This window comes from Lutjanus erythropterus, chromosome 17 (assembly GCF_056507025.1).
Source record: "Lutjanus erythropterus isolate fLutEry1 chromosome 17, fLutEry1.hap2, whole genome shotgun sequence".
NCBI classification, from domain to species: domain Eukaryota; kingdom Metazoa; phylum Chordata; class Actinopteri; order Lutjaniformes; family Lutjanidae; genus Lutjanus; species Lutjanus erythropterus.
This window is the reverse complement of record NC_139333.1, coordinates 22,525,128-22,542,167: the sequence shown is the minus strand read 5'-3', so window position 1 is coordinate 22,542,167 and position 17,040 is coordinate 22,525,128. Positions and strand designations below refer to the sequence as shown.

Genomic DNA, 17,040 nt, shown 5'->3' with positions numbered 1-17,040 from the left:
ACACTTGTACAGAACACCAGATCTCTTTACAAAAACACCACTTTGGAAATAAGACAGAGGAGACAAGCATGTTCACAGAATAGATACATGGAAACAATATATATATTGTATATTGAATTAGCGATTGGTATAAGCTATTGTAATGACAAACTTTGAGTAATGTTACTGCAGCAGGGGTTAGCGTTGGGGTGAAGGGGAAATAAAGTTAGGAGAAAAAGTGTAAATTAGTTCATTAATTTACAGTAGTCTATAATGGAGGCATCATATTCCCAGGAAAATATCATGCCCGGTGGCAGACAGATGAAAGCGAGGCTTAGACAGTAGGGAACCAAATCCAAACACTGTGGTGTCATTATTCTACAGCTGGTGCACTGTGCAATCGATATTTACTTCATACTGACGAGTTAAAGCAAAAAAGTTGTCTATTTTCCACTTTAACTGACCATTTTCTTCACATTTAATCATTTGGTCTACAGAATATTCCTGTTTTCTTACAGTTGTAGTTTTTGAAGTGATGTTTTGTTTTATTCAATCAACAGTCACAAACCCAAAGAGAATCTACAACCAGAGAAAGGATGGCATATTTCCTTGATAAATTCCTTGATGTAAACGTTATTTGATAATCAAAATAGATGCTGACTGTAATGATTCTCTACATGATTTGATGACTTTCAATTTTAAGGTCATTATTTGTTTTATGCCCTGACAACTGTAATTGACATTTTTGAATTCTTCTTGTGGCATGATATCAAGTGCGATATAACGACCGGTGAGCTACACTGTGTCATCTCTTAATTCTAAAATTGTGACACCCTTAACTAATCAATCGTTTCATCCCTAGATTTATCTGATTTAGCACACACTGACATACAAAATATACTGTTAAAACATAACACACATAACACAATAAATATTCTGATATCAATCTCAGCCATATCGCCCATGGCCTACTCAGGGGTCCTGCATCACCAGTTGAGAAGCACCACTTTACAAAGACCAGACAGTATATTATGTAACCACACCAGTAAAAGATGTAATATGTAATGCATGCTAGTAAAGCATCTTGAAACCACAGCATGCTAATATTAGATGAGAGCATGATGATGAAAGTTTGGCAGTATGGTAAGGATGTCAATGGGAATGTTAATGGTGTTAAGATTAAGAGGTTGGAGTGAGAAAGACGGTTGGATGGTCTAAAAGTAAGATGTTAGCACAGATGGTTGCAAAGCGGTGCTGACTTTAGTGGGAAAGTCATAAGGAGAGCTGGTTAAGCATGGGAGAAAAGCAGATAACACAGAGGCCATTACATGATAAATTCTACTTGGATATCAGCAGCTGTAACTGACTAAACCAGGACTCTACAGTTCTCTGGGCTGCCACTTTAAAAGGGTGACATAAGCCTAAAGACAAGGTCATGCTCCTTATAATGCTAAAACAGGTGCACATGTGCAGCCTGAGATTCAAAGTAATGAGCATTTTTAATCATTTCCAAAAAGTACTTTGATTCAGGAGCACATGTGCAGCTTGGGGGGGTAAAATGGCCAGAGGATGGGGGTACTGCTGGGACAGGGGATGTTACTGTGCAACACCTCCTGGATGGTAGATGAAGGATGACAAGCAGCGACTATGACGATGGAGGATGAGGCACAACGGGCTACTATGCAACTACTGGGGTTGGGGGTTGGGGGGTTAAGAGGCGGGAACCGACACTGCGGCGGCCTACTGTACCATCTGGGCGTTGGTTGCCATGTTGGTGTCTTTCAGGGCATTGATGGCGCTCACTATACTGTTCTTACTGTTGTTGGTAGAAGGCTGGGACGAGAACGCAGACACTCAAAGTGAACACATACGTTACACACACACACAGATGCATTAGAATTACACGCCTTTTAGGGAATGGGGCTAATGTTGGTCGAGGCTCCCAGGCTGTTGAGAGCTAACAGGGTAAATGAGAGGGTGAGTGCCACAGAATGGCCTCTAGATCATCCTTTTTACTGCCTCACTAACTCTCTATGCCTCCGCCACTTAACTGCACAGAGAGACCCCTGGGGCAGGGGAGAAAGAGAGGGAGGCAGGAGGAGGAGGAGAGGGGAGAGAGATGCTTAATAGCAGCAGAGAACGACAGAGACTGCTCGGAAAAAGAGAGCAGCAAACCCTCTGACTGGGGCCGACTAAAGGTGAAAGAATAAAACCAACACAGAAACAGAATCAACTAATAATTATACACAAGAATGTGACTGGAACTGTGGGGAAAAAAAGTTAAACAGAGTTTCTCAAACTTGAGGATGGGAGTCTGGGAGCTAAAGGCAGGCAACAGAAGGTTGAGAAACCCTGAGGTGTAGCATAATCTGCTACTGAAGTAAATGGGAAATTTGAACCATAAGATACAAATCTGGAAAATCTTTTACTTTATGAAAAAAAAGAAAAAATAGGGCTGGGTATTGTTCAGAAAGGTTCGATACTGACACAGATACCAGTTCCTAAACAATAGTTTTCAATACCAATTCTAAACTCCATTTAAACAAAAAGTGAATTACATTACGGTACATTTACTATTTAAAATGAAGAAACTAATGGAGTATGTGCACAGTATTGGACTATATAAAAAAATACTAGAGATACCACCTCATGGCAAGGAGCTGAACATTATGACGCCACAGTGATGGTGACCTTTGAACTTCTGGAGTAAGAGCTCTCACTTTCTTTGTGCTAAAGAGCAGCCTGCCCAGGTCTCACTGTCAACTTCAGAAGTTTCTCTGCTTTTACCTGTCGGTCTGTAAAAAAAACACGTTGACTCCACCCCAGGTTATCCACCCCTGTGGTGGTGAATAGAGGATGTGCCATGGGGAGGGGGAGGTGATTTGGTGAACAGAGTCATCAATGAGCTAACAGTTTAGCTGCACTAACTAGCTAACCAGTAGCTGAAAATTCTCTAAGTTATCTGTGCAGATATGTAGCTGGCAATCAAAACAAAACAAAACAAAACAATGATCTCCACACAGCCTGTAACATTAGACAGGCAATTACTAGCATTATTAGATCTTGGTAAAAGCATGTAGTGTGCCTGTTTGCTCACTGACGCTGAATATTGAGATATGGTACCGAATAACAAGGCTTTTTTCAGGACTCAATAGGATCAAAGCAATTCAGTCAGTGCTATAAAAGTATCGACGTTCGGTACCCAGCCCTATGAAAAAGATAGTTCTTGATATAATGAAAAGAAGAGAAAGTGAGCCTGAGAGAGACAGAGAGGAACAGAAAAAGAACAGAGGAGGGCAGCTAATAGAACAGAGATAGGACACAGAGTAGTAGAACAAAAGAGGGCAGAGAGGCGATGAGACAACCTTACCTTAGCAGAATCTGACTTCTTGTTGAGTAAACTTTTGCATGCTGTAAAAAAAAGGATGGAGGAGGATAGAAAGGGAGAGAAACAGGCAAAGTTTTACTGTTGACGATGCCAATCCGTACAGCTCTTCTAGAAATACGCAACTAGAGCAAAAAAAAAAGAAAATCTGGATCTGCAACTTGTCATTATCTATGAAACCCCAAATACCTGAGCCTTTATGACAAAGTAAGTCTAGATTGATGCCAGAGAATAACATGCATTTAATGGGTTTCTTGGGCATTTTTTCCCCTTTGGCTGCACAAGTTGCTACACTCTGCAAAACCCATTCAGCATCATAATCCATTCATTGCCATCTGGGGATAAAAGAGAAACCTGAGAGCAAAGTAAACTTCCTCAATCCATTTCCTGTCTGGAAGACCCCAGCAGATCTAAAACAAGAGTGATGGTCAGACTCAACCTGCCGCCAGGACTGACGGCGATGAGCACGGTTAATGTAAAATCATTGATTTCTTTTAAGGGCCTAAGTCACTTTTCCTCTCAGTCTAAAGCTCTAAACTGTCTGTTGCATCCCTTTCTCTCGTTTTCTACTGACACACACGGCCTCCAAAAATCTTATCTTGTGTCTCTTACCTTCCAATAAGAAATAGGAGAGGGGAAAGGGGGGGAGAGAGGGGAGGGTTGAAAGAGAGGGCTTAGTATTTCAATACAAGAGAATAGAGATAAGGGGCAGAGCATTTACAGCAGCAAACAATATCAAGTGACAACTCATGCTCCTTAATCTGGGCTGTAGCGCCGATATGCAGCTTCTATCTTGGCCTGGCCATGCAGCATCCAAAGGAAAAAAATATATAAAAAAAAGAAAAATTTCATTCCACAACCAGGGAAAGGAGAGCTGATTGTTCAGAGCACAAACGTCTGCTCTTAATTTGTCTTCTACCAAACAGCCATCAGGGTGCTAATTGTGACAGCATGGGACCACCACGTTCACATGCTCTCTAAATACGCCCTTCCCTCCTGCTCCTCGAGAGAACGATCGTCAGTTTCACATGACAGGATAGGCAGAGTCAAGATGACCCACAGTGGGAGCGCTGCACCACTCGAGCGGCACATGAGCTCGATGATGAGCGGGGAAGGACGGATTAGAAAGCATCTGAAGTTGTCTCTCCCGAGAGCATTTTATGTAGGATATAACCACACAGGACACCCACATGCGAAAGGCAGCAAGGCAAACACCTTTCTAGAAACATTCAGAAATGCTTCAAACGCACACTTCTGTCACATTTGTTGCTATAATGTCATTGAAAAAGGAAACATCATGAGCAAACTGCCAAGCCTTGCTTCAGCCATACTCTACAGAGATGTGCAAGGAAGCAGTTACAGTAAAATAAGTGCCAGGATTGTGGACAGTGATGAGTGACATCATCAGAGGACCAAAGCCCAAAAAAAAAAGAGGAAAAAAAAAAAAAAAGAGTTGGACGATTAAAAAAGGAGAAGAGCCGAGGAGTCCCATCTGGAGTGATGATGTCACACATGTAACAGGCAACCTGGTCCAGGCTCAGTGTGGAAGCCCGCATTCGGAGGGCTCTAGCTGACAATCAAACCACCACAAACACCCCAAATCTCAGCGCACCAGTCACACATTCCACTAATAACACCCGTCTCCCCTCTCACATGTTTACCTGCACACAGATCCTAGTTATCTATGGAGAGATACACTGTAGGGCAGAGAGGATTGTCTCGTCTGGAAAGGTGAAAGAAAATCCAGTCTGCTCTACACTGTCTGTTTCTAAAGTACTGAATCCATGGAGCCACCATCGGAATCGCCGACCTTCACCACCCATCCCCACCCGGCAGGATGAGAGCTGAGAGTCTGATTTTAGTACTTTCAAAGAAAAAGAAGGGATGCACAATAAATACCAGGTGTTTTTATAATTCATACTTATTCATAAATAATTACGGGATCACTGTGTTTATGTATATGTTTTCGGGATGCACAAAAACTACCGGGCCAGACAATCAATAATGGTACACTTACAATTTTATTTGTTTTTTCTGATAATGAAATTATATACATGATTTGACGAGTTATGTCATTTAATTTGAATTCTTAGGCAAAATGAGCATTTGAAGAGGTTTTTTGTTTTTGTTGTACTAATGAGGTCAGTTAAATTTGGTTCCATCAGAGCTATGAAATATTAAATCATCCAGCTTTGGTCACTACATTAAAGCCTCTCTTACCTTAAGGTGTGCATTAACTACAGGTTATATGAACTTCTTTTTAACTAGAATTGACTTAACTTGACCTATGACCTCCAAAACCTAATCTATTCATCATTAAGCCCAAATAGACATTTGTGCCAAAATTAAAGACAGTTACTAAATTTCATATCACGTTCATGAAACTGGGACAGACTGGAGGTCAAAGTGACTCATCCTTAAGTCCTAATCGATGTTTGAGTAAATATTTGAGTAAGTTCACTCAAGGTGTTCTTGAGATGTCGTGTTTACAAGAATGGCATGAACAGACAACTCAAATTCTAATTAGTTCATCCTTGAGTCTGAGTGGATGTTTGTACCAAATTTGAAGTAATGCCATCAAGACATAATTGAGATATCGCATTCACAAAAACGGGATGGACATGAAGGCACAGTGACCTTGACCTGTGACGTCAAAAATCGAACCTGTTCATCCTAGAGTCCAAGTTGACGTTTGTGCTGAATTTAAAAAAAAAAGAATGGGACAGATGGTCATAACTGTCACCAGTGCTGATACATTTTTTGTTTTTTATCATTATTATTGTCTTGCTTCCCTAAAGAAAAGGCTACATCCCTCCATTCATGGCGAGAGTGACTGGAATATGTCACTGTGTATTTAGCAAGCATGGTGGCAGGTTTGCTGCCACGCTGGCTCGTGGCATTCCATTGAGGAGGCACAGAGACTTGTTTTGAAAGTACTAAAACAGACCTCAGGAGGGGGAGATGAGACGTGGGATGCCTTTAACCTCCAGGGATTCATCAGGAAAGGCTGCACAACGATGATGGCTTCAACAGTAGGCCCCTGTAGCAGCACTCCCATCCGTCTCAGTCTGAAGGTCTCCCCCACCAGCTCCTCAACATCCGCCTTTCCCCTCCCTTCCCTTCCCACCAGACCCAGGTCGGACGATGGCAGCACGCCAACCCAGCTCTTGCCGGCCCCCTGCAGTGTCAGTTCCAGCCCCCAGGATACATGCCCCTCCTCATCCCCTGCCCCAGTCCGCCCTGCGTCCGTCCTCACGGCCACGGGCCGGGAGTGGAGAGCACAAGAGCGTATGGGGTCAGCTGGAAACCAGGATGGAGCTTGTTGGAAGTGACGACATAACTAATTTTGGAGATGAAATGGGGGTTAAAAAGTCGAGGCTGAGTGGTGGTGAGGTGTAAATGTAAAAAAGCACTCTGGAGTGCCGGTTGAATCGATTACCATTAAGTGATGCTGATGTACATGACTGTGTGCATAAAATAAGATATCTTTGCATTACTGCAAAGACAAAACACACCCATAAGACCCTAAATTATCAAAAACTGTATGTATGCATGCATGTGTGTGTGTGAATGTCGATGAGGATGCTGGCAGAGGCTGCATGCAGGAGTTTGAAGGTGATAATGGGGTGCCACCCCTGTACTATGAAACCAAAGAAGTAACTGTGTGTGGAGAGGATGGGCGTGTCTCTGGGACGTACCTTCCTGAGCCAGTGAGGCCGTGGAGGAGGCGGCAGCAGCAGAGTTGGTATGCTGCCGGCCCACTATTGGACAGAAATGCTACAGTTGGGAGGGGCTGTGCAAATTAGGCAGATCTATCTCACGCTGTTCAAATCATGGGCCTAGAAAGCCACAGGGTGTGCTGGCTAAAGCCCAGACACATCACACAAGGGATGATGGAAGTGGGCTAAAGCAAAGACGTGCACCCCTGTCGTCTTCTAGGCCCAGGGTTGAAATCATTAGCCATCGACTGACCAATTACTTAGAGGCTGAGAACAAGGCTTCAACGAAAACAAGTCACTCTCAGAAGGCTGAGATTAAAACACTGTTTTTATAACACCACACTTGCCCCCAACATAAAAATCTCATAAAAGTCTAGGCTTCCCGCTTTCATACATGCAAACGCTCCATGGGCAGCAGAAAAGAGGGACACACACACATACACACAGAAATAAACACACACACACCCACACACAAACACACAGGGAGAGAGACATTAGCATGGACAAGGACGTAACTGGCGCCCACATATAAACTGGTACATGACAGAACATCACATTTTATCTTGCATACATATCATTATCGTCATTAAAAAAAACACGTTAAGACTTTTTATAACTTAAAAAATTTAAGATCACAAAATAACAATTCTGAACAAGGTCAGTGTTGAAGAATGTGTTGTAATATGTCTGCTGGTCATTTTCATATTCTTATGAGTAGCCGAATATTTCACCTTATTGTGTAGATTTTAATTTCGGTGTTATGTATTTGGAAAATATACCAAATGGGCTACAAAACCAAAAAAACCAAAAAACAAAAAAAGGACAGTGGAGACCTCTTATAGTGATCCTGTCTGGCTGGATGATTACCATAACATCATTGTATTGTTTCTCTTTATTACCGTTGCAGATTAGCATCTAATTTATATTTGCATATTTATCACACGAATATAAAGTAATCAGGGTTGGGTCAGATTACTTTTAAATGTAGTGACTGATCAGTGACTGATTGCAAATTGCATGGCCAGTTCTTAGTAATGTAGTCCATTTGATTACAACAAAATGTAATCTAATCTAATACTTAAAAAAAAAACAAAAAACGCAGCCATAAAAGAGTTCCACAAATAAATATTGTTTTTTCTTTTTAAACATCACAAAATGTTTTCAATGCAAATAAAATGCATTTTGCACTTGACTAAGAATGTCAGATAAGGTTTTCATGACTTCATAGAGCCTTGGCTACAACTACAGTTACTGTCAACATCTATTAATCTGCTGATCATTTTCATGATTGATCAATTAGTTTGGTCCAAAAAATGTCAGAAAATGGTAACAAATGTTGATGCCAAAGCCCAAGGTGACATCCTCAAATGTATTGAAACCAGAAAATGTTCACATTTCAGAAGCTGAAATCAGAGAACTTGGATATTTTTTTCTTAAAAATGACTCTAGACAATTAACTGATCATGAAAATAGCAATCGTTTTATTGCCTAATCATAGCAGCTCTATTGATAACCATGAAAAAACCCTACCTAATTTTAAAAATGCCATATTTTAAAGATGTAATCAGGTAATTTACAATGTGACTATAATCTAAAATTAACCATTTTAAACGTAATCTGGTCTGATTATAGTCACTTTGATTACATAATCCTGAATACATGTAATCTGTTACTACCCAACCCTGAAAGTAATTAAACAGCCAGCTTCACTTTTTTTCCCCTCATCAAGAGCCTGCTCAAGGGGGCATTACCCAACTTTTCTGCCTCCATCACTAACAGACTGTTTCTACTCAGAGAAGCCTGAGAAACGCAAGTTTCACTGCTGAATCTCTTTGGCTTGTTTTAAGGAGTCATAAGCTTCAAGGAGACCGTGTTTTTTTTGAGTAGATGACTCATTTTCCCATCATGATTTTAATGCCCTGCCTCAGGTAGCCAGCTGGAAGCAGGCGGGTTACCGTCAGGCAAAGTATCATGGGAATTAAGTAAAATAAAATTACTTTAGTTTTAAAACTGTGTATGAAATGTATGAAAAGCCCCAAAATGAACACTTTAAGCAGACTACTTGATCACTAAAACAAATTATTTAAACATTTGTACAGAAATTATTCTGTCCCAAACGTTTTGATCCATAAGAGGCTGAGCACTGTTAGAGTAATCACTATAAGAGGTTTCCACAATACTGCGAGCAAGTAGTAAAAAAAAAGGAATAACGAGTAAATGGCTGAATCCTTGAGTGGATAGACATACTTCAGAAAATGTATAATATGGAATGACTGACTTTTTTCTCTTAGACATGCAACTAAAATGTGAAATGAAATGAAAAAATATAGTTCCATTTGAATCTAAAGTGATTTATCTATATACTTATTTTGTTTGGAGAATTTCTTCTGTTCATTTTTTGTTTCTTGCCATTTACGACCACAAATAAAGAAAAAATAATCCATCCTAATCAATACATTATTTCTAACATGAATCGATGGAGCTCGAATCAGACTGAATGTTTGTAAGCAAGCAAACTCCTGTGCGCACACACAAAAACACATTGTTATTTTGAGGATGAGTGGGTGACTGTGTGTGTGAGCGGTGAGGGGGTTAAAAGAGGTGCAGAGGACTCTATCCACTCTCCTTCCTCCTCTGCCTCTGCATGTGCTGCGTGGGAGGGCTGAGGGCGAAGGGCACACCCACCTGAGAAGTTTCTGGACACCAGCATGGTGGTGAGAATGGCTCCCTGGAGGAGGAGAAGAGGAAGGAGAGAGAAATGCGGGAGGTATAATGAGTGCAAGGAGTTTTGCTTTATTTAAAAGGATTTTTCTTCTCCTCTGGTCTCACTGCTCTGTATTTGTTTCTAAATGGGACAATAACATTTTTTATCTTTTTTAACAGCAGCGCCTTCATCACAGCGCGCTAAATCCAGTCAAGGCTGAGAGTTTGTTTGTTCTCTGTCAAACAGTATCTAATTATTAAGAAGGGGAGATGCACCATTAGCAGTCTTCACATCTCCAAGTCCAATAACATGTTCTTCTATGCAAATGAATTTAAATGAAGTGACAAAAAAGAACAACTGCTACTTGATCCATTAGTTTGCATGTGCGGCTGTGAATGCAAACTACAGCAACTAGAGCCAAGTATCATCTGAAATGTTTCAACTCTGCTGCTGATATGATGTTTCTCTGCCCATACCAAAGCTTTGTTTGTTGTATTTTAAGAGCTATAAAAATATTTTCTATAAAATCAAGAACACAAAGGAAGCTGAGGCCATGTAAGAATCTTACCTGAATAAAAAGGTAACATTTTATTTATATCAGAAACTAACAGATCGAAGACTTGACCAGAAATTCAGTGCAAGCTTTTAGTACTTCACAGTTTGTGATACACACTGCTTAAGTTATATACCCACCCCTAACAGCAGCATACATCATAAAGCTTAAAGGGGCAGTTTGGATTATTTCAAGTGAGGTTGTACGAGATACTTATCTATTGTCAGTGTGTTACCTACAGTAGATGGTGGTCAGCACAACCCAAGTTTTAGGAAGTAACTGGTGTAGGAAGCTAAGACATGTATTGCTGTGGACAGGCTCAGCAGAAAAATGCAAGGCGCACCTAAAAAAAAACTTTATCAGTTTAAGTGTACACTATGTTTAGAATAATTTCACCACTTTACTTTGCTATCAGACTTTTTTAAACTGGGAACTGCAGTTATAGAATCCAAATACTGCCTTCTCCAAAGCCACCAGACTCCTTTTGTGACAGTAGTAGTTGCTGATCTACCGCTGCCTCGATCATTAACTTTGTTTGTGTTATCATGAGACTTCACCTAAGTTACACAATAACACAAACCAACTGATCGCTGCAGCGGTAGACAAGTAACTCCTGTGTTCTGCGATATCAAATGACTGTTTTTGCCAAAGGAGTTTGGTTACTTTTGAGAGTGATATTAGGCTTATATGATGGTAGTTTTCCCATCAGAAAAGGCTGTCTGATGTCAAGGTAAAGCAGTGAAAATCTTCTACATATAACATGCACTTAACACTTAATATAACATGTATAGATCTTTTTAGGTGTATACATTTTTTTAAGTGGCTAAAATATGTTTTGTTGCTGAGCCTGTCCACAGCAGTTCATCACTTAGCTTAGCTTCCCACACTGGGACTCCTCTACTTCTATAAACTAGAGAAGTGCTGACCACCATCTACTGCATGTAAATACCACGGGTGTAAATAACTGATTACAACTACTCAAATTACTGTAAAAATCTTTTTGGATGAGTATTTTTTGTAGCCATTAAGATTACCTGATCACAAAAGAGCAATGTAAACCATAACATACATACAACCCTACCTTAAAAAATCTGAACCATCCCTACAACACTTACTATTCTACTAACCCTACTGCTAATTAAGTCAACTGCAATGTATGCACCAAAGGACTGCGGGATCATAAAGACACTAAGGACACTAATTTCTATACAGTAAAAGGAAGACCCAACAAAATATGTAGATGCAGCACATAATCAAGAGGGGTCTGAAAACAGGAAGGTGGCAATTCAAAATTAAGTACCTTGAGTTTTCGGCGAGCATTGAACTTGCGGAGACACTCGACAGTTTCCTGTCTGTGCATCATAGACGCCACTGTAGAACGATGCTGCAGGAGGGAAAAAAGCAGAAGTTAAACACATTATACAGACTCTCAGTGTTTGTGCAAAATCTATTTGAGCTATATGAGTTGAGCAGTTCTCTCTGTAGTGTTGTGTTAGTATGTCCATATGTACTTATGCACATGTATGTACCTGTATCCTGTGTAATTCCAATGACTCTCTAGGGGGGTGAATGGATACTTACGCAGACCCAAGGGTGTTTGAGGGCCTGTTCGGCAGTGATTCTCTTGGCAGGGTTAATGGTCAACATCTGGTTGATCAGGTTCTTTGCCTCTGGAGTCACTGTGTCCCACTCTGGGGATGGGAACTGTAGGAAGAAATATGGAGAAACAAGTAGGTGCAACAGTTGGAAAGGAGGGTAGTATGTAAGTAATATGAACTGGAAACAATACATGTTTCCTGAAGGATTGGTTAGAAGTCTGCTTCCTCATGTTCCTGGCTAATCCACACCATCTGGGCACCAAGTCTTGAGTTAATTTGTCAAAATTAAGAGGACAAAACTGCTAATTTTGTTTTTGGATTAACAGAAAACCAAGCGTCTGTTCCAGGTTTTTAAACAATTTTTCATTAAGAGTAAATTCCCTGCAAACAGGCTGCTGAGACTTCCTCAGACTCTCTGGAAACTGCAATGTGACTTGATTATCCAGAGACTGAGAGAGGAGGATACCCCTTCTCTGATTCTCTGTCTCTCTCACTCACACACACAGATACAGACACACACACACACACACACGCGCCTCTGCAATGCGTCAGGGAGGCCCTGATAGGATCAATAGCTTTGGACCAGCTCTCAATTGGACACTATTAAACATTCAAAAACTGCTTAGCAAACCCCTGCACTGCACCCTTCACAAATATACACCTAACACACACACTTACATCGTATGCTCCAGCTTTGATCTGCTGATAGAGTTTGTGTTGATCTTCATCCCAGAATGGAGGATATCCAACTAACAAGATATAGAGAATAACACCTGACAGAAAACAAAGAGATCATGTTACGACACTTGCATTGTTTTTCTGTCAAATTCATCAAAGGCCATTTTATATATGTAGCACATTTCATTAAGGATGCTCCAATCAGGATTTTTCAGGCCGATCATGATGGCTGGAAGCAGTATCGGCGGCTTTCCTAATTCCTTTAAGAGAACAAACTTTGAGTTGTGTGGGCAAAACAAGACATTTGAGAATGTCATCTTTGGGAATGTCAGCTTTGAGAAACACTGATGAACATTTTTCACCTTTTTCTGACATTTTATGGCCCAAACAACAAATCAATTACCTAAGAAAATAATCGGCAATGGCAATAATTATTAGTTGCAGCTCTAGATTTTAAAAAAAAAAAATCTGCCTATGTAGTAATGTATATGGAACCTTTTTTTGATTTTAGCATCTTAGCAATTATTAAAAATGCTGTAGTGAAAGAACAAGAAGACTAAGACAGTTGTATGCCTATGTATTTCAACAATATATAGGCATTTAAACCTTCTGGGCTACTCGAGTATAAGATTTCTGAGTGAATGAGGTGTACTTGAATGCAGCATTAAGTCCCTGTTGGCACCCATGCACTTTGCCATACAAAGCCATGTCGATTTCAGCGTTTACAAGGTGCACCTGAATGCACCATACAGTTCCTTCGTCCTCTGCATCAAACTCTGACACAGACAGCAGAGAACAGAAGTTATGAGCCCGTAAATCACACAAAAATCCACAGTGATTTATTTTATCATTATGATGTAGTTCCCTCTTTCACTGATTGACTGGAATTGTCTGAAGAGATAAATAAAAATACAGAACAAACTAATTTATATGGGGTGGTGGTGTAGATGAATTATGCAGTCAGCCTGAGGGAAGAAGCTGCTCTTCAGTCCGGTCATCCAGCAGCAGATACTTCTGCATCTCTTGCCTTATTATAGGATCTGTCTGTGACCCTTCCAAGATTTACTCACCAAACCTGGTGCTTCATCATCTGGTTGGCTCTTCTGATCAGTCTTTGTAAAGATCACTGATCAAACTATTTAAACTAATATTGATCAGTGGTTGATCGATTGGAGCATCCTCGCACTCAATGCGCTTCATTCATCCAGAAAAAAGTAACATTTACAAAAAGATTAGAAAGTGTTTTTGTTGTAATGTCTGTCCAGGAGAACCTGATTTCTAAACTAAATTATCTTTGAGAGACAAATGACCCAAGGCTAAATTCTTTTACAATTACATTTTTTAAAAAGAAACCTACCTCAAGATATTATTTCAACAGGCTGTAAAATTAGTTAATTTGACTAAAAGTTAAACAGAGTCTGATGTTTTGTAACAGGTTGATTGCAACAGGCTTGTTGCCCAAGTGGCGAGGAAGACTCACCACAAGCCCATATGTCCACAGGCTTGCCGTAGGGGTCCTTCCTCAGGACTTCAGGGGAGAGATAGCCGGGGGTGCCTGCAAACCCTGAGGACACCACAGGACACAGTGAAGCGATGCCTTTTAATAAAATTCTCATGAAGGCTATTTTTGTGCAGTTATGTGAATGGTTTAGCTGATAGTGACCCGTTGGACTCCAGCGCAAGACCAGATTATGACAGTGTAGAGTCACAAGCAAATACCCGTTAATCATCTCGTCCCCGCCGAAGAGTCAGCCAAATGCTAGCAGCTCGGCTGCTGGCCAAGACACAATGGCCTAAGCATGAACTGCAAAGTGTCTGTGAGCCTCTTAAGCAACACTCGCACAAATATTCTTTGCCTTCCAAGTGAGCAGGTGTATCTGTATCACTGTATGAATGAGGACCTGTTCAGCAGTCTTTTGTATGCTTAAGTGTAGAAACTATCGAGTGCTTCACACCCACCAGACAGAATAACAGATCCATTAATGGTCCAGCGCGTTTGATGTGTGTGTGTCACTGTTTGTGTTTTCTTACCAAACCAAGCCTGCTGGTCTCCCTGCACTTCAATAGCAAGGCCAAAGTCTGCCAGCTTCACTGCAGCTCCCTTCATCTTACTGGCCAACAACAGGTTCTCAGGCTGACACACACACACACACACACAGAAACACACACGGTAAAGCAGAATGTAGGACAAGAGATCAAGACAGTGAGAGACAGATAGTGACAGGCACTCTTCAGTAAAGCTCTTTCTGAGAAATATTCATATTTGATGTATTCGACACAGCTCGTGTGGGGGCGGGGTAAAGGTGTGAGAAAGCGATGGAAAAGACGGAGGATGTAGAGAGAAGAGGATGGGTGGTTGAGAAATCTCCACAAAGCCTTATATGGGCATGGGTTCGTAGCCATAGAAACCACTCGGGAGTCATTTAGGCAGCGCTGCAGACTGCATGCTAAATGGAAAGTGTACTTAGCAAGAGGCAGCGTGTGTGGCAGCGTTCTAAATGGCCGTTGTTTGGGCAGTAGGACATAAATGGCCGCAGTAAAAGCCCACTCAGGATAAAAGGCCAACAAATCAGACAGGCAGCGCTCGAGGTAATAGCGTTATTCTCCGACACAGAGCATGCACACACACAGACACATACAAAAGCCGCCCACACGTGTCTGAGACACCCCTTGAGGTTGTTTTTTTCCTGCACCTCGTGGTCTCTGCTTGAAAAGGTACAGTTCAGCACATTATTAGTGTACATCCTACCAGGATTATTATCATCACCTTCAAAGTAGAATCAGGAGGATGTGTCTGAGCCGTTTGTAAACGCACTAGAAAGGTAGTTTATTGTTGTGTCTCTTTCCCAGGATGTCAAATACTGACGTTTTGGGTTGTTTAAGTGCCCAGAGCACAGCAACGTGATGAGAAATACAGGCAGAGGGCAGGGTCTCCACCACACACTTCTAGCTGGTCGTAAGGGATGATGATTCTGAGTCTATGCATTGTTTTTCTAAGAACATACTGTGTATTATGCTTTCTAAATTGGGTTAAAGAGAAAATTTTGCACTTTTTATGTTAATGTCCAATCACTGTTGATGGTAAATGTAGCCAATTGAAGCATTAAATTCCTCAGTGCATGCTTTACACAAATCCAGGGAAGTACCAGAAGTTAATGGTGGTGTCCCCCTAAACTATCGCTTCAGTGCGAGCTGTCATGAGAAGTGTACAATTTTTCTACATTTACCTTTACTTTTTATGTTACATTACTTTTGGCAATGATGTCTAGGAATTCAAGAAGAACCTGTGGAATTCTCAGCTGCTTCAACAGTGTCAGACTTCAACTTTGGGGGAAAAAAATGAAATGCAAAATATACAAGCCTTTACTTCATGAAAAGTGTCTGATACCTTTTACTCTACACAGATTCACTGGATACCTCTGAATACCTCTAAAAAAATATATGAATTCATATTTTTATACATATATACATATATACGCTTAAATGTGGTGGAAGTGGTCCATTTTTTTTCCTTTATTTCTGCATTACCTATTTCTGACTATTGTCACAGCCAACGTCTAACTGCTATGTAAAATTTAGGTACCTTCATCAGTTACTGAGGGCCAATGTCTAATGTCAGTCCTGTTTTCCATGCAGTCACCATCAACAGGCAAAAGACAGTGTCTAGAAAGGAACCCCAGACTCATGAAAGAACGCACAAGAGTGATCATTTTAAACTAGACACAGAGTGACAGACATCAGGACAAGCATTTGTCTATACTGACAGAGAGAGTTCTACTGCTGCAAAATCTGTTATTCTTCCTGCATCCAGTGAAGTCCCAAGGGCTGCATTTTCATTATCAATTAATCTGTCATTATTTTCTCGATTAATCAATTAGTGGTTTGGTCCATAAAATCTTAGAAAAATGTCTTTGGTTTGGCTGCAACCCAAAGATATATAGAATATATTGACATTTGAGAAGCTTAAATTAGAGAATTAGGACATTATTATTAAGAAAATGACTTAAAACAATTCTCAAAATGGATAGCAATTAATTTAATTGTTAATTAATAATCAATTAATTCTTGCAGGTCTAGATGCCACAGCTGGTATTAAGGAAGAACTACCGGCTATTTCAACACTCTGTTCAGGCCAACACAGTAATAGCTATAGGCAAGGGAGGTGATAACACAGCAACAAGAGCGTGGGAGTCAGAAGCTCACATGCAATGCATCCTGGAACATATAGGTACTGCTGCACAACTCTGTGAGCAGAAGAACTCAGTTTATTTAGACAATATAGCAGCACTGAGGAATGTATTGCTTCAAATTGCTTCAACACAGGTATGAAAAGCACTGAATTTTCCCTTTAAGTAGAAAACTGGAGGAGCTCTCTTCCTCTGCTATTTGAATTTGAGCCTATCAGAGATTTGGGACGATTCAAG

General features: G+C 40.7%; 1 protein-coding gene across 18 annotated transcripts in view; it reads right to left on the bottom strand.

The window, feature by feature from the left end:
• LOC146312205 (calcium/calmodulin-dependent protein kinase type II subunit gamma-like) overlaps positions 1-17,040 on the bottom strand; it is a 58,184-nt gene that overhangs the window by 13,485 nt on the left and 27,659 nt on the right. For 7 of the 18 annotated variants that reach the window (XM_084740796.1, XM_084740802.1, XM_084740800.1 and 4 more), the window contains exons 7-15: positions 14,648-14,750; positions 14,097-14,180; positions 12,617-12,711; positions 11,922-12,044; positions 11,641-11,724; positions 9,769-9,811; positions 7,063-7,125; positions 3,350-3,390; positions 1,729-1,812 (exon numbers count right to left, since the gene is read on the bottom strand). In XM_084740796.1, the coding sequence (XP_084596922.1) occupies positions 1,729-1,812; positions 3,350-3,390; positions 7,063-7,125; positions 9,769-9,811; positions 11,641-11,724; positions 11,922-12,044; positions 12,617-12,711; positions 14,097-14,180; positions 14,648-14,750 (720 nt within the window). The remainder of the gene's footprint in view (positions 1-1,728; positions 1,813-3,349; positions 3,391-7,062; positions 7,126-9,768; positions 9,812-11,640; positions 11,725-11,921; positions 12,045-12,616; positions 12,712-14,096; positions 14,181-14,647; positions 14,751-17,040) is intronic. The other 11 variants (XM_084740799.1, XM_084740812.1, XM_084740801.1 and 8 more) reach the window with 3 other exon arrangements.